Source organism: Equus caballus, chromosome 14 (genome assembly GCF_041296265.1).
Source record: "Equus caballus isolate H_3958 breed thoroughbred chromosome 14, TB-T2T, whole genome shotgun sequence".
Taxonomy (NCBI): Eukaryota; Metazoa; Chordata; class Mammalia; order Perissodactyla; family Equidae; genus Equus; species Equus caballus.
The window spans coordinates 56,991,425-57,013,968 of NC_091697.1; the positions used below are offsets into that span (position 1 = coordinate 56,991,425).

General features: G+C 53.8%; 1 protein-coding gene across 28 annotated transcripts in view; it reads right to left on the reverse strand.

The window, feature by feature from the left end:
• The window catches only part of JADE2 (jade family PHD finger 2), a 51,808-nt gene that overhangs the window by 12,869 nt on the left and 16,395 nt on the right, over window positions 1-22,544 (reverse strand). For 21 of the 28 annotated variants that reach the window (XM_014730673.3, XM_070234308.1, XM_014730674.3 and 18 more), the window contains 6 exons: window positions 15,784-15,941; window positions 11,273-11,433; window positions 10,368-10,579; window positions 9,008-9,175; window positions 7,349-7,465; window positions 5,607-6,071 (listed from right to left, as the gene is read on the reverse strand). In XM_014730673.3, the coding sequence (XP_014586159.2) occupies window positions 5,607-6,071; window positions 7,349-7,465; window positions 9,008-9,175; window positions 10,368-10,579; window positions 11,273-11,433; window positions 15,784-15,941 (1,281 nt within the window). Of the gene's footprint in view, window positions 1-5,606; window positions 6,072-7,348; window positions 7,466-9,007; window positions 9,176-10,367; window positions 10,580-11,272; window positions 11,434-15,783; window positions 15,942-20,778; window positions 20,935-22,544 lie in introns of those variants that run through there. The other 7 variants (XM_070234312.1, XM_070234314.1, XM_070234303.1 and 4 more) reach the window with 3 other exon arrangements.

The window sequence follows — 22,544 nt, forward strand, 5'->3', positions numbered from 1 at the left end:
GACCCCTTATTCCCATCTCACCCTGGAATCATCAACTGCTTCTCTAATTTCTCCCAAGACTCTTGTTAACATAGCTACATTACCAAATGCTGTAGAATTCCTCTTCCATGATAGCTCTTGGGGACAAAGTATTGATACCACCTTAGAAGATCACCAAGGTCATCAGGCTCCTTACAGTGTCATTATTGTTTTTTCTGACTATAGAGATAAAATTCTTTAAAAAAAAAAAAATCAGTACAAAAATGAATCAAGTAGAAAAGTCCCCAAAAACTCAGGCAAGAGTTGGTAATAAAAGCAGGTTTTAGGGGCCGGCCCGGTGGTGCAGCGGTTAAGTGCGCACGTTCTACTTCGGTGGCCTGGGGTTTACCAGTTCAGATCCTGGGTGGACATGGGACCGTTCAGAAGGCCATGCTGTGGTAGGCGTCCCATATATAAAGCAGAGGAAGATGGGCACAGATGTCAGCCCAGGGCCAGTCTTCCTCAGCAAAAAGAGGAGGAATGGTGGCAGATGTTAGCTCAGGGCTAGTCTTCCTCAAAAAAAAAAAAAAGGAAAAGCAGGTTTCACATTTTGATGAAGTTGTTTTGATATCAGCAAGTTTTGCAGAGAGAACCTGGATGTGGGATGAGGAGGGGGGATGGATAGGGAGGACTCCCAGCCAGTTATCTTGAGCTAGAATGGACCACTACTGGGGCATGCACGGGAAATGGGGAGGTTGTGGGAGGAGCAGGCTTGGATCTGTGGGCGTGTTGGGCATGAGCCTCTGGAACTCAGAAGGGAGGCGTGGGCTGAAGCCAGCTTCCTGATGAGGAGCAGAGCCATGGAGCAGATGCAGCACTGAGAGGTCAGGCAGGTGTGGTGAATGATCACTGGGACCAAGGCACTCAGAGAGGGAGCAGGACAACCAGGTTATTAAGGGGGGATCTGGTCAGAGCATCCACAGAAAACGTATTTCAAGACCAAGAGTGAGTGCAGCCGGCCATGGCTGAGTGGTTAAAGTTCCACACACTCTGCTTCAGTGGCCTGGGTTTGCAGGTTCGGATCCTAGGCGCAGAGCTACTCCACTCATCAGCCATGTTGTGGAGGCATCCCACATACAAAATAGAGGAAGATTGGCACAGATGTTAGCTCGGGGCGAATCTTCCTCATCAAAAAAAAAAGAGAGAGAGAGAGAGACCAAGGGGATGTTTGACTATGGCAAACACTGCTGAGAAAGCTAGGGGATGAGGATGGAGAAGTGGCCACTGGATGGACGTAGGGAGATGGAGGCTGCTGGTGGCCCTGGTGGAGGGTTCTGGAGTATGGTGGTGGCAGGAGCCTGGCCAGAGTGGGAAGTAAGAGCAGTGAGGGAATGACAGGAAAGGAGAGATGGGGATAGAGGTGGAGAAACCTACACTAGCGGGAGATGGGGAGGGAGGACTTGCTTCCAAAGATGGGAGAAGGTGAAAGATTCAATGCTGGTGGAGTCCTGGAGATGGAGAGGAGATGAAGAAAAGACAGAGCCTCTGGAGCTGCAGGGTGTGGGCTGGGGGGCAGGGAGGAGATGGAAGGAAAGGGCAGAGAATGGATGCAGACAGCTCTGCTGGCACAAAGTTGCAGGGTTCTGGTCTGAGGAGCAGCAGGTGAGGTTGTCTCCTAAGAGAACGGGGAGCCCTGAAGAAGGTGGAGCAGGGTGGAGACAGGTGGGGGTTGGGGAGCCCAGAATGTTGCTGGCTGGTGTCCTGCCATGTCTGGCTGCCAGGCACCTTCACGGGGCTCACTGCTCACTGCTACAGGATGGCTCCTGGTGGGCAGAGTAGCTCCTACGGGGTAAGACACTGCCAGGGGTGTGGCCTCCACCCAGGGCCAAGGGCACAGGCAGGGAGCTAAAGCCAAATGGGGTGGGAATGAAGAAAACAGGGGACAGAAGGGTGGTGACCCTGGGAGGGGACTGAACAGGGAAAGCAGGAGGCTATGGTTAAGAAGGATTTGGGGACTTGGGGACCAGGGAGCAGTTGGAGGGGTGACTGGGCATGGGGCATGGACAGTAACGGGTTGGGACTAAGGGTCCCAGAGATGGGAGACGTAGGGGTTGAGGAGCCAAAGTTCTGGAGGCCGAGGCTGCCCTGGACAAGGTGGGCTTTGGATGGAGGCCAAGGAGACCACGACCCAGGCACTGAGGACAGAGGAAATGAAGTGTGACCTACCGACAAAGTAGCAGGTGGCAAGTGTAGGAGAGACAGGATTTTCCTCTCCTTGGGAGAGCTACGAAAATGAGGCCTCGGAGAACTCCTCCATGTCTATCCCTGGGGGCTGGTGTGTCTGAGAGCTGCCCCCACCCTCTCAGCCCATCTAAGGCCAGGTCAGGCTCTCAAATAAACTCCCGGTAACCAGGTCCAGAGCCACAGGCAGCGAGGCCCTGTACAGCCCAAACTGCCAGCTCGGTTGCTAGGGGACACCAGCGGCGTGTGCCGGGCATCATCATTGGTGCTGCAATTTTTTTGTCAGCTGTGAATAACTCAAGGAGGCTGCAGCGGCCATGCCTTCCCGAGCTGCCTGCCTGGACCAAGGCCCATGGCCGAAATTCTAGGAAAGCACATCTTCTGAGCTGACCATAAAATGAGATTCCACGGTGGTGGTGGCAGCATGACCCCAGCTCCAGCTTCTCTCAGCAAAACTCCTGCCTGGCCTTGGGGGACAAATCAATCAGGGAGGATGCGCTGTGATTCCTGGGCCCTCGCACTGGGCCGGCCCTTTCAGTCATCCATGGAGCCCACCGTCTGAGCAGCCCACCCTTCTAAGAGCCAGAGCAGCAACAAGAACTGCCACTAACCACAGAGGGTACTGTGCTCCCACCTTCTCTGTGACCCCAAGGTCGTTTCAGTCCTTATTCCCATTTTACAGACAGGGAAACTGAAACTCAGAGAAGCAGAAACTGAAACTCAGAAGGCACAGAGCTGGGAAGTGCTGGAACTGGATGCAAACCCAGGTTACCCAAGCTCAACCCTGACCCTGCCTCCCCAGTGGATCCAGCCCAAGCTGGCCTGGTGCCCAGTCAGGGCCTGGACACTCTTGGCCATTGGCACTGGGCCATGGTCGGAGTTGGGGACCACTGGCCACACCACCCATAGTCACGGGTCTTTGCAGAAAGCCTCCCCGTGGCACAGTTCTCAGCCCTGTCCGCTCACTCAAGTCACTAATGCGCGGCTGTGGAAGGCCCGGAGGCTGGGCCCAGAGGGGGTCAACCCGGCACATGGCTGTCTCTGACTCTCCCCTCTCAGCCTGCCAGGGCTCTGCACTCCCTCGCCTTGCTCTCAGCTGGCACCCGCCAGCCCAGCTCAGTGGCTGTTGGAGAAGCAGCATTTTGACAGGGCTCTCCTGAGCCCTAAGAAGCTGCACAGACTTCAAAGTCACCCTGCCTCCTCTCCCTGGAGGAAGAGTGGGCTGGCTCACACCTGACTTTGCAAGGCTCTGTCCCCTGACCAGGAGGTCTGCGCGGCAGCTCTGGCTGCTGGGAACCCCAGAGCCTGCCTAGGTAGGCCCAGTGGCGTCCTTGCCCTTGACTGCTGTGGCCCCTGGCCCCACTGTACCAGCTGACCATGGGGTTGAGAGGTTGGAGGACTGATAAGGGGATGCTCTTGCCGAGGAAATGTACAACATAGAGAATAGCCAAAAACTCTTTCTGACAACCTCCTTTGACCATTCAGATCCAAATTCAACTGAAATCCTGGAAAACACATTCCTCTGAGGCTCCTGTCACTTCATCCCCCTGAGCCCATTTCCTCCTCTGCTCATTAGGGCTGCGAGTATCTACTTCTTGTCTCTTTTTCCAGGATGATGATGAAGTAAGTGAGCCCGCCCCTGGGCCTCCCCACACAGCCTACCCAGGGCCAGAGAGTGGGGTGACCAGCACGGACTAGGGAGGTCAGATATTATGGGTTGTTTGGGAAACAGCAGAAGTAAAACAGGGTATTGGTCCTGGAGACCCCCGGGCTGGAAACTCAGGGACAGCCTGAGGACAACTCCGGATGCAGCGCTGGTCTCAGAAGGGTTTGTACCTCATGCTCCTACGATGTGAAGACAGGAGGCTGGGCTGCCCAGGAAGTGGTGGTTGCAATGTAGGTGGCTTTGCCCTCTGCCCTGGCTCCAGCCAGGGACGTCTGCTGCCCCCAGCCCCACCTCTCCCTTCTGACCTGGTGGCAGGCTGGCTGTCAGGCAGGCAGTAAGCTCCCTCCCAGGCCAACAGGATCATTTCCCCTTGCTGAGGCCTCAGAGCAGATGAGTGGGGTGAAGGAGACTGGTGAAGCTGGGGCCAGGCTGAGCCTCGACCTCACGTCCCCGCCCCCACCACAGTACAACACCTATCAAATTGTTCTACCCATGTTAAAGATTTGCCAACTGAGATGCATGTAAGAAAAGCAGCTGCCTCAGGTCATACAAAGCCCCCTTGCTGCTTCCACCCAGGGCCGGTTCCTAACACAGCATGTGTGTCTGTACCCACGGACGGAAGACACTGTGACACGATCCCAAGTGCTCTGGAACCCCACAACTGAATGTGCCAGAGGAGAGGCCAGAACCACACAGGGGTTCAGGGTACTGGACCAAGGACCCAGAACATCCTGCTTCATCCTTGGATTGACTCCAACTTGGGGATGGTACTTTATCAGATGGAGGTTGGGGGAGGGGAGTCAGAAAAGTCAAGTTCAAGGGCACACCCCACAGAAGGTGAGACTCCCTCACCTTTCTGGGGAGAGTAGGAGGGACTGGAGGCTTTGGGGGACTCTCACTGTCCCCCAACCTCCACAGCCCAGCCCCAAACCATGGGGTCTATGCCCCCTCCTCATCTCACTCAGCCTCCAAAGCTACACGCCAGACCAAGCCAAGATCACCTGTCTCCGAGCACAGAGCTAGAGTGTTCCAGTCAACCCACCCATCTGGGTCCTGTGATTCCTCCTCCGGGGTATTTGGAAGTTGCAGCCACAGCGGGACAGACCCTGCTTAAAATGCTTCTGCAGCTTCCACACTTTGGTCCACCCACCTAGCCCCATCCGTCTTTCCACTCCACAGGCGCTGTGTCTCCAGCCCACCCTCACGCCCCCGTGCCTCTGCTCATAGTGTTCCCTCTCATCAGCACTCCCGGGAGCCATGTTCATACCTGTCTTCTCTGCCCTGGCTCAGTACATGCTTGTTGGGCTGATTCATCTTGCTTGCGATTCCCAGTTCCTCCCCTGCCTCTAATTCAAAGCAGAAACTAATGTGTTGGGACCAGGCAGTGCCCACAGAGGCCATAAATAGGGCGAGAGGCCACTAGAAGCTGGAAGCCTGGGTTCTTGCCCCAGCTCTGGTGCCCTACAGCTTCATGACCCCAGCAGGGCCCCCATCCTTCACCAGGTCTGGGAAAAGGGCTGGGACGAGAGGGACTCCGAGACCCAAGAGCTGGACCCTCCCCTGTTCTACAAAATATCAGTTACCCCATCCTTTTCAAGACCTTGAGGTCCCCAGCCTCTTGGCCAGAGCTCAGTGTGAGTCCTGGTGAGCCGCGGCAGCTCCAGGGCAGTGTGTGCGGGATGGAAAGACCTCTTGGGATGCCCACTGGGCAGCCAGGCGGGTGGGCGGCAGGGGAACTCACCCTCTCCAAGTCCTGCCGCAGGTGTGTGAAGAGCTTCAGGCGGCGGTAGAGCACGTCCTGCTCCTGCTGGGCCAGGTTGTCCACCTCGTCGGTCTTGGGGGTCAGCAGTGGCTGGTTGGCATTGGCTTTCCTCTTCAGCTTCCAGTACTGATAGATGAAGTCGACCAGCGCCTCAGCCAGGTCCAGGCGCTCAGCCACCTCGGCTGGCTCCACCAGTTCGTAGAAGTCCTCCTCCAGCTGCTGCAGCCGCTGCTTGCGTAGGGTCACCTTCTCCAGGTCCTCGCCGGCAGGGCTGGGCTCCACAGGCTCAGACGTGGGGTCACCCCGCGGGCCCCCATCACTGTGCTCCTGGCAGAATGACTTGAACTTGACCTCGTCGTTGTCGGCTAATATAGTCCGCATTTCTAGGCCATGGTCAAAGGCGCATGTGACGTGGAACGCTGTGACGCAAGCAGGCATGGAACACTGGAGGGAGAGGAAGGGCAGCGTCAGGCAGGAAGGGAGCCCTGGTGGGAGGGGGGAAGGATGTGGGGCTTCCTCTGGGGTTCAACTGAGAACGAAGGATGCTGCTGGGACCCTAAATAAAAAGGAACGAGCTCCCAACATCCTGCAGGGGGTATGGAGGGAGCCACGGCAGGTGGGAAGGGGGAGCTCTGAGGGAGCCAGAAAGGAAAGGAGGATCAGCACCACATACCCTAGGGAAGGCAACAATCCTGACTGGGCAACCCCTCTGGGGACAAGCTGTACTCCTGTGTGGGCAAAATGACTTTGGAATCAGAGGCATCAACAGAAAGAGACTGGTGATGGATCACTTCCTCCTCTACAATGTCATCTAAGATGGGAGTTGTCTTCTCCTTTGTCCTCTGGGAAGGGGGGACGGGAGCTGGACCCCTTCCTTCTTCTCTTGCCCAGGCAGCCATGGCCAACTCAGGGCCTACCCCTCCTCCCAACCTCAGATGGTGGTGTGGGCAGCTGATTAACTGTTTCTGCAATAACCCACCCAACTGTTAGTGACCATTTAAGCTGCACTCACAAGTCATTTTCTGAGTGTTATAAACAGATGGAGGCACATCAGGTGTTTGCGATGACAACTGTTCCTGAAGAGAGGAGGGGGAGAAAAGATGACCCCCCCGCCTCCCCACCTACAGACCAGCAGCATCAGCATCACCTGGGAACGTGCGAGAAACACAAATTCTCAGCCCCACCCCAGACCGACTGAATCGGGGCTTCTGGGGGCAGGCCCAGCACTCTGTGGACAAGCCCTCCGGTAATACTCATGCACACAAGAATGCGGGAACCACTGCTACTGAGATACCAGTGCAGGCCTCCCTGTTTCGGGAGGGCCTGTTAGCTCAGGTGAAGGAAAAGTTTGATTCTCTCCTTCCCATGTGTCAAGTTTAATGTCAGAAGTGAGGTTCCTGTATTAATTAAGCCTGAAGACACCTGCTCTTGAGGAAGGCCAGCATCCTCAGCGCTGCAACGGCATGGTGAGTCTTGGCTCCCCAGGCCCCACCCTGTGCTTAGAGGAAGTGGGGATGGAGGAACGCCCCTGAGGTGGGGTTCTGACCCTGGTCCCAGTCCCAGGCCTCCGTGGCCCATCGGTGGCTCTGTCTGCAGCACCATAGGGACAGCTACAGGGTGGTAGCAGCTGCCTGTTTTTCAGGGTGTCCCAGACATGCCCCTCTATGCAGCTGGCCCCTGCATGGGCTCCCGGGCAACAGTGGGGTGAAGTGGCCATGTACCTGGATGCAGGTGCCCGTGCACTCCTTGCAGAGGCTGCAGGACAGAGCCCAGCGGTTGGCTGGGATATGCGAGATCTTGGTGATGGGCTCCATCTTCTCGGGGCACCCGATGCTGACCTGGGCGGGACACAGGGAGCTGCATCAGGTCTCTCGTCCTCAGCCTGCCTCCAGGGATTCCCCAAATGGGGGGCTGTCTGCTGAAACCAGGCGGCAGTAGATAGGGCAGTGGGAGAGCCCCTGAATCCCAAGTCCTTCCTGATTGTCCTAAGGTGACCAGTAGGTGAGTGTGTTAGTGTGTACTCACCTCTGACTAGACCTAAATTGTTTGTGACTGTGTGAGACAGTGCACATCAGTGCCTGTAAATGACTGAGTGTGTGTAAATATGACTGTGTGGCCCTCAAGACAGAGGTGCTTCTGTGTGTGTGTGTACATGCATGTGCAGTGAGTACATGCAAGGTCCCCCTCTCTTCTGGACCTCAGACCTTTGTTAACAGCATCTTTGGAGTTCTTATTATAACTTGTATCTATTTTACTTATCTTTTGGGGCTCTAAGAAATGGCCCAAAGCAGCACCTCCTCTTGAAGAGCCTCCAGGGCTTTCCTGGCTGATGGGGATGTGCCTGTTTAACCCTCCTATGGGGACAGGCCAACAACCACCATGCCCATGTCTCCTGGCACAGCCCACCCCTCAGCCCAGAGGCAGGCTACACTTGCCTCCCCACTGTCCCTGCCTGAGGATGGAAGAAGGGCCTCTGTCCAGGGGTCCTGAACCCAAGGGCTCCTGTGGCAGGGTCTCTGTTGGTTCTCTCTGTGCCTGCTGTGCCCAGCCCAGGGTGTACTCAGAGTTAGTCCAGACTTCCAGATGCTGATCAGGGAGCAAGTGACTTTGCTAACATGATCACTATCATCACAGGAGCCTGCCATGTGGATCCCAGCAAGGACTTTCAGACTGGGAGCCCACGAAGGGAGGACCACCTGCTGAGAGGGCCGCCTATCTTGCTTCCGGGCACAGGCAGCGGTGGAGTGGGACCTCATTCTGGGTGAGGGCATGCAGAAGGACCAGGGCTGAAACTCTGGCCAACGTCAGCATCTCACATATCAGATACAACAGGATGGCCTTCTGGGAGCCCAGGGCCTCTAATACACTGTGGGCTCAGCCCGTTGCCTATGGTCCCTTCCCACCTAGACTTATACCCAGGCCCACCGCTCCATCCCAGCCACAGCCACAGCAGCAGGCCCACTATCCAATTTTAATTAGGCTCACTGCCTGATTTCCTTTTAGGTCATTTGGCTTTTTGTTTGGAAAAGGTAGCTTGACTTTGGCTGGAACCACTGCCTAGATTTAGATGGCCCCACAACCTGCTTTCCCCTGTAGCCAGCTGCCTGAATTTTGTCCAGCTCTCAGACTACCACCCAGATCCTCCAGGGGCCCCCGATCCCATTTTCCCATGGAAACCACGACGTGAGTTCTGCTCAAGTCCATAGGCAAAGTTCCTGTGGGCTGCTGTCCCAGGTTCTTCCAGCTTGACAGCTGAGACACCCTCATCTTACGTGGGCCCTTCACCTCCTTTTCCCAGGGCTCTGCTACCTCGTTCTGAGTCCCATGCAGACCCACTTCCCCACAGCTGTTCCCCAGGGCCACCCCACCCGTCTGCCCACCTCAGGAATCCAGAGAGCGCAGCTGACGTGCACCCACTTGGTCCCACTTCTGGTGGGCTTCAGGGCTCCTCCTCGCTTGGGGCAGAGCAGGCACTTTGGCTGGACACCCAGGGCACACGTCCGGCACAGCCAGCTGCCCGTGGGCACCTTGAGGATCCCGTAGCAAGCCTGGGGAGAGAGCAGGGTGGTCACGAGTCAGAGGCACTGGCCAATCTGCATCTGGTCAGCAGTCAGCTGCAAATGGTCCCAGCCGCAGCCCGAGCTAAGAGCTGCAGAGCTACCTGCTACCAGGCTCTGGCAAGAAGAACTCGGGATGGATTATAATGCAAGGGCTCCTCGGAAGCTCTTTGCCTGCGTGTGCCTAAAATGTCACCGTTTCATAGTCCTCTGTGAACAGGCTCAGGTTTGCCCTCTGCTGGGAGGACATTCACTTTAGCCAGAGATTCATAATCAGTGATGGACTTCAGAAGTGTCCGTGAACTCCCTCAAGTTGAATACAAATTTGGGTCTGTATACAGCCTGAAGACAAGGCCCAGCTTTCATCTCTATCCAGGGGATCAGTGAAGGCAGCTTACAGACCTAAGAGCTGCTGGGTATAAGGGATGTGATGAGTTGGGGGGTGCACTGCTCACCCACCTGTCAGCCAGGTGAAGCCCCTCTGTGCTCCCCAGGAGCCATTCCAGCAGCAACGGGTAAGGGGGAGACCTCAAGGTCAGGGCCAGAGTGGGTCCACCAGGTTCCAGTCAGGTCTTCTGCAAACAAGGCCCAGAGATGCCCAAGACCTAGAGCCTTGGGGCCCAAGATCAGGAGGGGGCTCTGCTCAGGCTGTATCTGGTTTATAATACCAGTAACAGGAACAAAAACCTATAGCCCTCACTATACTGTTCTAAGCAAATAATTCATAGTTAAGTAACTTAATCCTTACAACTTACTTTTATTTATAGTTGAGGAAATAGAGGTCAAGAGAGGTTAAGAAACTTGCCCAAAGTCACATAGCTTATAAAGGCAGAGCCATGATTTGAAACAAGGCAACTCGGCTCTTTGCTCTCAATCACCACACTGTGCAGGTCTCTTTCTAAGTTCAGGATGGTGAGAGCAGAGGAGGAGGGGCAGGTGGGCAGGGCATTGGGTGGGGAGGGTCTGAGAGAACAGAAAGACCATCCAATGGGCATTTACTCAAGTCTGGCTGACAGGGGCACCACGGGCACTCACTATCACTTCTTCCTGCCCTGCCCTCCTTCTACAGGCCTGTGCCCACAGAGTTGCTACACTCCTACAGCCAGGATGACCAGCCCCAGGCAGGTGCCCGCCTGGGCAGTGTGTGAGTACAGTGTGGGTGAGGGCAATCAGGGCTGCCCACCTGGTGCACGCAGACGTTGCATTTGTCACAAAAGACCATCTCGTTGCCATCTTCGCCCTCGGGAGAGCGGCACACGTCACAGACAACGTCCTCATCATACTCAATGCCCAGCCCCTCCTGCGTCTCGATGGCGCGTGCCATATTCTGGTGGCACAGTGTCTCCAGCTCCTCCAGCACACGCTCTAGCGTCAGCTCGTCCAGCTCTGGCCTCTCTGTGAGGATGGCAGGGGGTGGTGTTAGGAGCCCAGCCTTTCAGGGCAGATGTATGGGAAGGTTTCCACTCATCGCTGTGCGACCTGGGAAAATGCATCTACTGTCTTGGGCCTCAGCTCCATCATCTGAAAATGGAATGAGCTGGACCATCCAATCTCAAAGGCCCCTAGAGCCTGCTGTGTTTGACTTTAGACAGCATGCTTGCGACCCCACACACATGTATACATGCAGATAGCATGAAAGTGTCTCTGGGATGAGGCTGGCTCCACGGGGAATCCACTGCTTCAGCTGCATATGTAGAGGGGCCCCTGAAGGTGACTGAATATGGCAGAGCTGGCCCTTCTTTCGGGACATGTGAGTGGGCTCCAGCCAGGAGGCCCATACCAGCTGACTGTGGCCCCATTTGTCATCCACGACCACTTGTGTGCTCACTTAATTTTCAGAGTTCTTGGGAGTATTGTACTAAGTGTGACTGTTACAGGAAGAGTATGTGCTATTACTGCCCTCACCTGACAGCTAGAGAAACTGAGCTGTACAGAGACACCAAATCACTTCTCCACTCAGCAGTGTAGCAGGGACTTTCCCCCACATCTGTGATGGCCACTGCCCTTCTGAGGTGAAGATGCTGGGGTCCAGAAGAAAACCCTCCCTGGCCCAACCCCGCCCCATTCTCAGCCTGGTAAGTCACCTACCCATCTCCTTGAGCTCCAAGTTGATGAGTTCCAGCCAGTAGGCGTCAATCTCGTCCAGGTCATAGCGGCTGCCCCCTGGCCAATCAGGCTGGGAGCCCTCGCCAAGTTCGGAGCTGCTAGGGGACACCTGGGGAGGGGGGCCTTCCAACTGTGGGAGGATCCTAGGAAACCAAGAGGGGGTGTCATGAGGGGAAGGGCCCTCAGTCTGCCACCCTCATGGGTCTGGAGGCCTCCAGGGAGCTGGCCAGCCCAGCTGAGGAGCTGGTGGGCAAGTAAGGTGTGAGACCTGGATGCCAAGCAGAGCCCACCTCCTTCCATTCCTCCCTTACACTTTCTCCTCCCACCTGCCCACCCTGCAGAGACTGGAGGAAGCATTCCAAGTGCTGTCCTGGGCAATGCTGGGTACCAGCCACTTTGGGACAGGTGGGCCGAGCCAGCTGGGCTCCAGGTCCTTCAGCATACCCCTTGAGGCCAGGGTTGTCCCCATGCCCTATAAGCCCTAGCCCCTCCTTCATCAACAGCCTCAGGGGAACTGAGGCCAGGTCTCCTCTGGGGTGGGGAGGAGCCCTACCCAGCTATGCTGTTACAGCCCCGGGTGGCCCTTTCCAGATAAAAGGTCTAGGGCCACAGAGGACACAGTGTTGCCCACACACCTTGTCCTTCCCCTGATACGACATTACCTGAGCAGTGAGTCTTCTCCCTGTAGTGTCCACCCCACCCCTCAAGATGGAGGCCTCCTCCCCTGGCTTACAAAGGTGTATCTATGACAGTCCCAGGTCACATTCCAGGTCAGCCCTCCCTCGGGCCATCTCTCTGCCTCTGAGGCAGCTTGGAAGGGCCCTGGCTGCAGAGCATGGACTCCAAGCCCCGCTCCACCACTTAATGTGTGACTCTGGGCAAGCCACTTAACTTCTCTGTGCCCCAGTGAGCTCATTCAAAAACTGGGCTGATCATAACAGTACCTACCTTGCATGGCTGGTGTGAGGATTAAGTGGATGAATACAGGCAAAGCTCTTAGAACAGTGCCCTGCATACAGTAAGCACTCTAGGTATATGTATTTTAAGATCTCTGGATCTCACTTTGTTCCTTCTGAAATGGAATACCAGGGCCAATTGCTTTGGGAGAGCAATTTCCCCTCTTGGCTCAGATGTGTACTGCCCCTCAGTTCCTGATGCCAGTTCAAAATGCCAGCTCTTCCCACCCCCCACTGGTTGCCATGGTAATTGCTGTGGAGCCTGGCCTCTGTGTGGCCAGGCCAGCCAGGGCTGGGAGGCCCCTCACTTGCCTGAGAGGCCTCCTGGGGTCGGAGACAGGGCTGCCAGGGGCTGTGACTCAGTGCAGACTGGGGAGGGGAGGGCAGGGCCCCGGATGGCACAAAGACATGGCTGAGCTATGGGGAGGGCTCCTGGGCTCCAGGAAATGCCTCGGTGTCAGGAAGAGGGGCAGGAAGGATGAAGGAGACAGGGAGGCAGAATGGCCTCCAGACCAGGAAGGAGGCCTAGAGGAGGTTGGGGGCAAGGAGAAAGGGAAAGGGCTTGGTGCCACCTTTTCCCACACAAGAGGCCCAGATTAAGGAAGGCCTTAGGTAATGATAATGGCGTGACACTCCCCTCGCCCCATACAGGTCATTCCAAATAGAAGCAATATTAATACTCTCAGTCCTACAAAATTCTGCCTTTCCTTATGAAGCTCTTATTTGAATTCATACATTTTTTTAAACACAGACTGTAATTATGTCGTGATCCTGATTATGCCTTAGCATATGCTTAATGTTTTAGATAACCCTCATCCAAATGCCAACCACCTACTGGCATAACTACCCACATCTGTGTGCTCAGCCAGCTGCCACCTGGCCAGACCTCTTAGGAGCAAGATCATGTTCCTTTCTCTGGGATGCTGGGGTTAAGGGGCTCACACCAGAAAAGGCATTTCCTGTGCTTCCTGTGGCTCTCATCTTCATCTGTTTGGCCTCTTCCAGCTCTGGCTATGGAGGAAGTTCTCCTACCAGGCATGCACTGACAGTCTCAGCTGTAGCCAGCAGGACTGAGGTCAGCTAGGAGGAGGCGGACAGCTGGGTTGGGATCTGGGGGAGGGGAGGGGTCTCTACTCCAGAAGATCAGACAGACACCAAAGGCTGATTTTGCCCTCGGCTGAGTCTTTTAGCCACACTGAGGGAGCAGCAAAGGCTCTCACTCAATTCACTATCTGGGGGCAACATGTATTCTCATTACCCAGAGAAATTTCAGACCATGAAGTGGGCAGACCTGCCCAAGGGCCAGGGAGGACTTGGCAAGGAGGGGGCCGGGGTAGCAGCCAGGGGAGGGCGCCAGAGCAGCATGCCAGGGGGATCAGGGCACAAGACTCTCTCTCTGAGCCACACAGGGGCAGCTCAGGGTTTGTGCCTGTGGCCTGTGATTTCCTGGCCCAGCCCACTAGGCCTTGGCAGTCATGCAGGGAATTCCCCAGAATTTCCCGACTTCCTCATCTATGAAATGGGGACAGTAATATGCACTTTATAGAGCTAATATGATAATTAAATGAGATGATAAACATAACAGGCTCAGTACAGCAAGTTCTCAGGAACAGAGTTCCTATAGCAATTCTGACCATGGTGGCTGCCGTGCTGGCTTCCAGATGAGGGCTGTGCAGTGGGAGGCACCCAGGAAGACGGAGGGACCAGGCTGGAGGGAGATAGGGGAACGGGCATGGAGATATCTCCAAGACAGCGCCCCTCCCCACCTCCAGTCTGTCCTCTCCAAAGAATCACGGACAGGCCAGGAGTGCCTGGCTCCTGTCAGCTCAGAGCAGCTTTGCATATGTGGGAATGCACCTAGTAGAGCGAGTGCTGTCTGAACACGTGCTCTCCTCTTGATGTCAACAGATAAAGCACCGTGCAGGCAGACTGAAGCCAAGCTACTGGTGTGGAAGCATCTGCAATGAATTACCCAGGCCAGCGGATGGTTCCGGAACCACCTGACATTGACATCAAGGAGAGAGGACAGACTGCTGGGCCAAGCCTAATCAGGACTCAGCTCTCTCTGTCCAGCTGGTGGCCTGCCCTCCCCCTTGTCAACCTGTGCCCTTGGCATGTGTATTCTCAGTTAATCCTCACTACCACATCATCGGGCACATACTGTTATCAGCCCCATTTTACAGAGGAAGAAACAGGCTCAAAGAGGTCAATGACAGTTCTTCAGTCTGCAGAGGTGAGGTATGAAACTGGCTAGGAGCCTGCCCCATGTTTTTTGGCCCTGGGAAGGAAATTCAAATAAATTCCTTCTCCAAATCCCACATATACTTCTGTCTAGAGAGGCCTGGAGCTCCCCTGATTCTCAGAAGGCCCCAGCCAAGTGTTGGGAGGCACTTGGCCCTCAGGAGCCACAGGATGGGCCCAGCCCAACACCCAACCCTCTCTGAGCACCCGAGTGGGGTTTAGCGTCTGCTTCGTCTCTAATCCCAGGCCCAGCACAGGCCTGGCACCAAGTGGGCACTGGGTGTCTATGAGCCAGTCATAGGTGCGGCTGCCAAGAAGTAACAGTGCCAATGTCAAGGGAGGTAACGGCTGTGATCTTTGCCTCAGGCCTGGTCAAAATAGGCCTAAGTGAGAGCCAGAGGGCTGCCAAGGCCAGCAGTGGACTGCCAGTAACACAAGCTGCCCTGCCCAGGCGAGCTGGTGGGTGGGGGAGGCCAGGACAGCAGGCCCCTCTGCCCTGGGACATGACTTGGAGGGTTTCCCAGGGTACGGAAAAAAGCACTTGGCTGAACTCTGTTGTTAAAGGCAAGGCCCACGGCCCTGAGGCTACCTCCTGACACAGGAGAGTCTGTCCCACAAGACCAGAAGGCTACAAGGCCCAGAGAGGACTCAGCCCTGACACAACACTGACCCAGCCTGGCAGGGGGGCCTCTTTGGAGGCTGGCCACAGCAACTGCTTCCTGAGCATCTGCTGCGTGCCAGGCATTTGACTCCCTCCCACTAGGAACTCCTTAAAAAGGTTTAAGAAGTCAAGAGCATGGCTTATCCCTGTCTTAAGGATTGGTTAAAAGCCTGGAGACTTCCATGATAAGATCTGCTTGTAGGATTCAGCTTGGATGACATCAAGCTAATCCCTCGCCAGTTTTTACCATGTGTGCCAGGTCCTGTGCGAAGTGCCTTGCAAGCATCATTTCCCTACATCACCTCGACCACTGCATGAAGTAGGTGTTATTGTTATTCCCATTTCACAGACAAGGAAACTGAGGCCCAAGGAGATTACATTTCTGGTCCAAGGTCACACTGAATGGGACTGGCAATTTGGACCCAGGCCATCTGGCTCCAGAGCTGAGCCCAAGCACTTAGTCTCAGTAAACATCAGTATTTCTGAAACATTTCAATGGTTTATGGGACAAAAGAATCTAAAAGAGAATAGAGATGGGCTAGAAAGGAATCCCAGGTCTGGTAGCGCCCTTGCCTGGTCCTAGCCTTCCCTTCCTCCTCTGCCTCTGGCCCCCTAGCCTGGAGTGCCCAGCTCACCTCACCACAGGCTCTGGAATGGCCTCTGCTCCGGCGGGCACCTGCACGCCCTTCTCCCATTCCTGTCGCCATGGATCCGCCAGGATGTAGTAGTCATCCGGGCTGAGCTGGTAAGAGTCTGGGATCTTCATAGCTGTGATCAAGTCTGTCCGGAAAACCTGTTGGAAGCAAGGGTGCAAAGAGTGGCTTCAGCCTGCCTCAGGGTGGTCTGCTCGAAAGACCAGGGAGGAAAAGGCAAACTCCGGGGGTCTTTCTGCCCACTTGCTTAAAAGTAAGAAGACAACACAAAAGCAGTAAGCACAACAACGCATCTTCTCTGAACCCAGCACAGTGCTTTGCACACAGTGGATGTTCGAATAAATGCACTGAATTGAGTTCACATGTGTTCTGACCTATTCAAGGACACAGTTTGAGTGATGGATGGGAGTGCACCTCAGACGGAAGAGGAAAGACTTGTCGAGAAAGGCAAAAAAAAGATGAGGAAAAATCAGATGGCAGAAAAGCTTCTGTGAAGACAATACTCCCATTAAGTGACTGTTCGGGGAATTTCCGTTGAAGGCTTAAAATTATGTTTGTAGTGGCAACCACAGGCACAAATGGAGGACACCAACCCCAGGCGAACAAAATGCCAGGACCTTACGCAAATAACTGAGAGAGAGGCTGGGGTTTGGGGCAGCCTAGAGAACAGCATCCCATGGATCAGGGTCTCTAAGGTTCCTCAAGAACAAGGACACAATGTCCCCTACTTGGCAAGGGCTCCACAGGGCCATCCTCTGTGTGTGATGGGGAAGAGGGAAGACGGGGTTGAATTCCTTCTCAATCAAGCCCATCCAAATCTCCTCAGAGCCAGACAAGGAGTGGCTGCCGCCTCATGCTCTGGTTTTCTTCTGAGCACCTGCTCCTTGGGGAAACTCTCATCCCAACGTTCTGTCTGCTGCCCCACCCCACCCCAGAACAACCTCCAGGTCCAGCCCCGGCAGCACCGGCAACACCTCTCTTGTCCCAGCTGCCTGACCTCACAGTGGCTCCCACAAAGGGCTGCTGTGGGATCTGGTGGCAGGTCCAGACACTATGTGACTTACTTAGGTACAAACTCTCCCAATGATCATCACATGAGAGTCATAAGTTAAAGAGTTCACATCACTGAGACAGGAGAAACCACTTCAAGGAGTTCTCCAGGCCTCAGACCAAACTTCAAACCCACCCCTCCCCGAAAAATCAGCAGCCACTGGCTCTCCAGAGGCTCGTGACAACCCATGCAGTGGTAACCTCTGCCTGCTGGGGGCCCAGCTCACTGGCTGTGTATGTCTCATTCAAATCTCAGGCCATATCCACAAGGAAACAACTGAAATGGGGACACTGAGGGGGCTCCAGGCAGCATCTTGCAGAAATCTAATTAATGTGTGCATCTAGCTAGAGAGGGCCCTGGCTTGGAAAAGGTCAAGTTTCTTGAAGACTCTATTTGCCAATATAATTTAATTGTTAAGACTAACACCCTAACATTTAATTAGGGTGCCAGTGTGAAAAAATTAAAATGAGATTACGATTAAATGCTAATTAAACAGAAGATGGAATGTGGTAAAGATTTCACAGCCCTGATAATTTGCATATCTTATTAGTAAGCAATAAGACAGCTGATACAAGAACACAAACTCAGACACTGAGTGCTTTTGCGGTGTCCTTCAGCAGACCCCCCTTGCCAGCTGAGGCCCTTTCCAGTGAGGCCTCTGCCAAGCCCAGCAGGGCCGGGGCTGGGTTATTTCCCTCCGGGCCACAGGACAGGACCTGGAAGGGGTGAACTGAATTCACAGTGGACTCAGGACTCCCTCAAAGTTCTCCTGACTCATGCAGGCCAAGTGGTGTGACAAGCAGAGCCCTGTTGCTCTGATGCCATGGGGAACCACCCACCTGGGACAGTCCATCATCTTGCCCAGGAAATCAACCCTTCAAGCCTCTGGTATCACTGCATGCCCCTCCAAAGAGGCACAGGTGAGGGTGAAACCCTCATCTGGGGCTTTAGTTTAAAGGCCACCTCCTTGGGGATTCCATCCCTGATGACGGTGACTCAGGGAGTGCTGACTGCCCGACAGAGCCACTTTCCATGTCAGCATCCTGCCTCACTTCCTGGCACTTACCCTCTTGAAAATTAACTGGTGTACTCATGTTGCTCCTTTCTTGTCATCTCCCCCGCCACACATTCTCATGCCTGGCATGCTGACTGGCACACAGCAGGTGCTCAGTAAACAGCAATTGAGAGAATGAATGAATGAAAGAATGAATGAATGAATAAAAGGGCCTCTCTGGGGAATTATCTGATGAGTCTGTTGTCCCCAGCTGGCTCCTCGGCAGTGCTTTTTGAAGCCCCATTAACAGGGTGAAACACCTCATGGATATATCCAGAGCTGAAATCCCCAAGCACATGGACAGGAAGAGAGTAACAGGCAGCCTCTGGTCTGCAGGGCTCGAGGCCTAGGGACCAACGCACTGCCCAAGCTGGAGTCGGAGACAGCAGAGTGCTACGCCACACCATGCCGGCGCAGGAGAGGAAGCCCTGACCTAAGAATAGGCTTGGCACTAAGCACTCAGAGCAGGAAGGGATCCCAGGCTTTACTCGGGCAGGGAGAGTCAGGAGAGAGGAGAGTCTGGTCCCAAGAGTTCCAAGTTTCGTCCTGGGTCACTCAGGGAGCAGGTGGCAGAGTGGACACCAGAGGCCCTTTCAGGCAGAGGACTGATGGAAGCACAGGGGGGCAGCACTACTGGAGTAGTCCTGGCCAACACTTAAAGAGCGCTGAGTACCAAGTATCAGTCTAAGGGCTACTCTTGAATTAACTGATTATTAGTCCCTACACGAACTCTGTGAGGCAGATGCTACCATCATCCCCACTTTAAGGTTGAGAAACCTGGGACTCAAGTTGGTTAAATAACGTACGCAAGGTCCTACATATTGAAGTGGCAAAGGAACCCAGGCCAAGACAACTCTGGAGCCATCCAATACTCCCCTACAGCCTCCTGCCCCTGCTGGCCACGTGCTCATTGCCACTGCCCTTGGGTTAACCCAAAGTCAAATCAGGTGGCTTCCCCAAAGGCTCAAATATGCAAATCAGATGGTGCCCTTTGCAGTTCTAAGCCCTCGGGTGCTTTTCTCTGTCTTCCCACTGCCCTCAGGCTGAGCTGCAGGGCCTACCAGGGGATGCACTTGTAGTCCCCTAGCACTTTTCAACCTTTGCATATGGGAGGACTCTGCTGGGACACTTCTCCTTTGCCAAAGTGGGGTAGCCTGTTTCATCCTTAAGTCTGGCCCACATCTGCTCTGGGAAGTCTTTTCTCCGATCCCAGGCTGGGTTCTGGGCTTCCTCTGAACTCCCACAGCCCCTGTGTTGGAATCTCCTGGTTTCTTTCCAGGTCTTCCCCACTAGAAGGTGAGCTCAGCGAGGTCTGGATGGGCCACACAGGGCTTGGCACATGTGAGCTGCTTAGAAGGCTGAATGACTCAAGTGCCTTCCAAGGATCTGCCACCACCTTCCTGGGTTGCTGCCCAAGGCTATAGCTGGGCAGCTGGGAACTCTGCACCTTCCAAAGGAGCCTCTGCACATTTATGTAAAACTTGTCCACAAATATGGCAACTCGACTGTAAAACCCAAACATCTTTTTGTTTTGAATTGCCAGAGGTTGGGCTTGAAAAAAGACTCAATTATTCTCCTAAAACGCCTTTGAATTATTTATGAAAACTAAATAAAGAATAAAATGGACACTGATGGACTGGAGGCCTTGCCACGGCAAGAAAGTTGGAAGCTGGAAAACAAGCAATTTTCAAAGAATATGAATGTTTACTATTTTTCTCTTTTGGCAGAGATTGACAAATTGTCTTTAAAGGTCTGCTGCCTGGCAACCAAGTTCTGCTGAGCTGCTTGGGAGATGTTGATTGCAGCTTCTTCAAACAGTATGAAGGATGTTTAAAGGTCTAAAACTCTAATTTAAGAACCAATCTGAGCACCAGGGATGCCAATGCAGCTCTGGTGGGAGCTGAAGACCCTGCTGGGCCCAGGAGTAGGAGTCCACGGCCTTGACCTCTGGTTCCTTTCCCCAAGACTGAAGACCACAACCACTGAAAAGTCTACTTAGCTTTTTGCACCTATTTCCTCAGTTAGAACCCAAAACAGGTTTTGGGTTGATACCTTCTGCCAGAAGGTATCAGTGGAGTCTGATGTGATCATCAAAAGCAAAAAGACAATGACAACAAGCAACTTTCATCACGCTGTGCTAAGAGCTCTCATATATGGTCACAAGCTTTGTGGATGTTATGTGAACACTCCATCCTGGGACCTTGGTCTCTGCTTCCTCTTCTCAAGGGCAAATTATTGTATCATAGTGTGTTTCAGACCAAGAGGAAGTTCAGTTACTTAAGGACAGGCTCCAGCACTTAGCACAATTACAAAATATGATTATTTGTTTAACGTCCATCTCCTCTAATAATCAAGCTGAGAGCGGCAGAGACTTCATGTGTCCTGTTTACTATTGTGATAGTTTGTGGCACAGTGCCTGGCACGCAGCAGGTGCTCAAAAAATGCTTGTGGAATGAGTGAGTGAATGAATGAACCCCAGGATTTGTCTGAGGTATGACTGAACTCTGACACTTGCTGCCCTGCCTAGCAGGGAGGATGGAGGCAGGGGGTTGGCCCAAAAGACTCTTCCAGGCGGACTTCAGGAACTGATCTTGGTCGATGAAAATGGCTTTGGCCAAGGCTGCCTCTCCTTGACCTCTGTCCACATCAGGAGTCCCAATGCAAAGCTGGGAGTAGCACCCTCCCCCGAGTTCCCCACAGGATATTTGAGGGTCTGTCTTGAAAGAGACAAGTGAAATTACTACCAGATACTTCATTTTAAATCACAATTTTTTTCCTGAGCATCTCGTCTCATCAGAAATAGCTAACGGCGAAAAGTAATTGCCCCGTTAGAGCAGATACTGTGCTGAATGCTTTATATATATAGTCTCACCTAATTCATATTACCCCCATTTTACAGATGTGGAGACTGAGACTTAGGGAGATCAAGCCACTTGTTCGAGGTCTGCATTGTCCTTTAACCACTGCAATGCTGCCTGCAAACCAACAAGGTATTTCTTCTTTTAAAAAATCTCTCCTGGGCTGGAACCTGATAAAGAGTATCAGCCAACAGTAAACTTAGATAGTTAAAATTAGGCATAAAACACCAGAGTAAGGCTCTGAGAAGAGCACCCTCTGCCCAGTTCCATTCAAGCTACCACTAGGCTAATTTGGTCAGATACTTAAAACACACTCACACACACACAGCATCTTTTTCTCTTTCACAAGGATAACAGCACTTCCTGCTTTTAAAGAGAATTTATTACACACATTTCTTTTGCAAGACAAGTCCCAGAGGCCAGGCGGCCTTTCCAGCTGGCGGGATCAGCAATGTTTCCGACTATACTAGAAGTGGATTCTGCCCCCCACCCCAGAGGAAGGCAGCGGGAGGGAGTCTCAAAAAGCAGGCGCTTAGCCCAGCGGAAGGGCTCCCCTCACTGCCCAGCCCCCTCACAGGGGGGCAGAGGAACTGTTGGCTAGAAACGTAGCTCGAAACCACAGGGCCAAGCATATGACCTTATTTTGGATTCTCCTGTTTCATCTCTCAAGTTTGTGGGCATTTTCCATTTTATTACAACATACGCCATCATTGCTTTATTACAAAATATGTTATTTCAAACATCTGGATAACACCTCTGCTCCTCCAGAAAGGTACCTTATTTATCCTGTGGTTTTGCACCCCTACACAATCTGGCCACCCCTGCCTTCACCCAGAGTAGGAGGGTCCCATTTCTAAAAGCAGTGGGTCAAACCAATAAGCTGCATCCTCACTCCTCACTCTCTGCCTTTTCCAGGGGGGTAGGCCATCCTTATATAGGAACTTTCACAGACACTGGGTCTGGGGGACACCCCACTGGTGGCAGAGGTTGTTCACAAGGATCACCTCTTTCTCCCAGGCCCTCTCTTCAGGGGCGAGAGGGTGAGCACATTGGTGAAGGGCCCCTGTGGAACCTGCAGAGGCCCCACTCTCTCATTAGAGATAGACTGATTTGTCACCAGGGCCTACAAAGCAGCCACCAGTTGGATCCCAACTCCCAGCCACCCTGCTCTGGGACCATCCAGGCTTCCATCCCAGGGAGGCCAGCCTCACCTCCACTCATTTCTGGGATTTCCCCCACTTCCAGGCTCCACAGGCGTCAGGAGAGGACAGTCACATCCACAGAACAGAAATTCCATGGCAAGGTGTGGGGCGGGGCTCTACAGAAGATGACCCTAAGCCTCAGAGACAAACAGTCACTTGCCCAAGGTCACAGAGCTCCTCAGTGGCAAAGCTGGCTGCATCTCTCATAACGGACACTTTCCTGTGTAGCACCTGCATCCTGCTGACAGTCAGAGGACAAGCTCCCTAGGGACAGAGCCTGCATTTTCTGTACCCCTAGCAATGGGCTGGGCCTATTAGGTGCTCTCCAGTGCTTGCTGAGTTTAATCAGTATCAGTAATTCCTGGGCCCTAAGGACTCCTGTCCCTGCCCACTGGATGACTTCTGGGGACTCTGACTCCCTGAAAATACAGCTTTCTATCTCAAGACAGCTTGCCTGGGGGAAACCCCCACCACTTGGCCTGCCTTTCCATCTGCCTCTCTGCCCCAGGCCCGAGAAAGACACAGCCTCAAAACCACAGGGCTGGCCTCCAGGTCTGTTCCTGAACTGCCCTTCACAC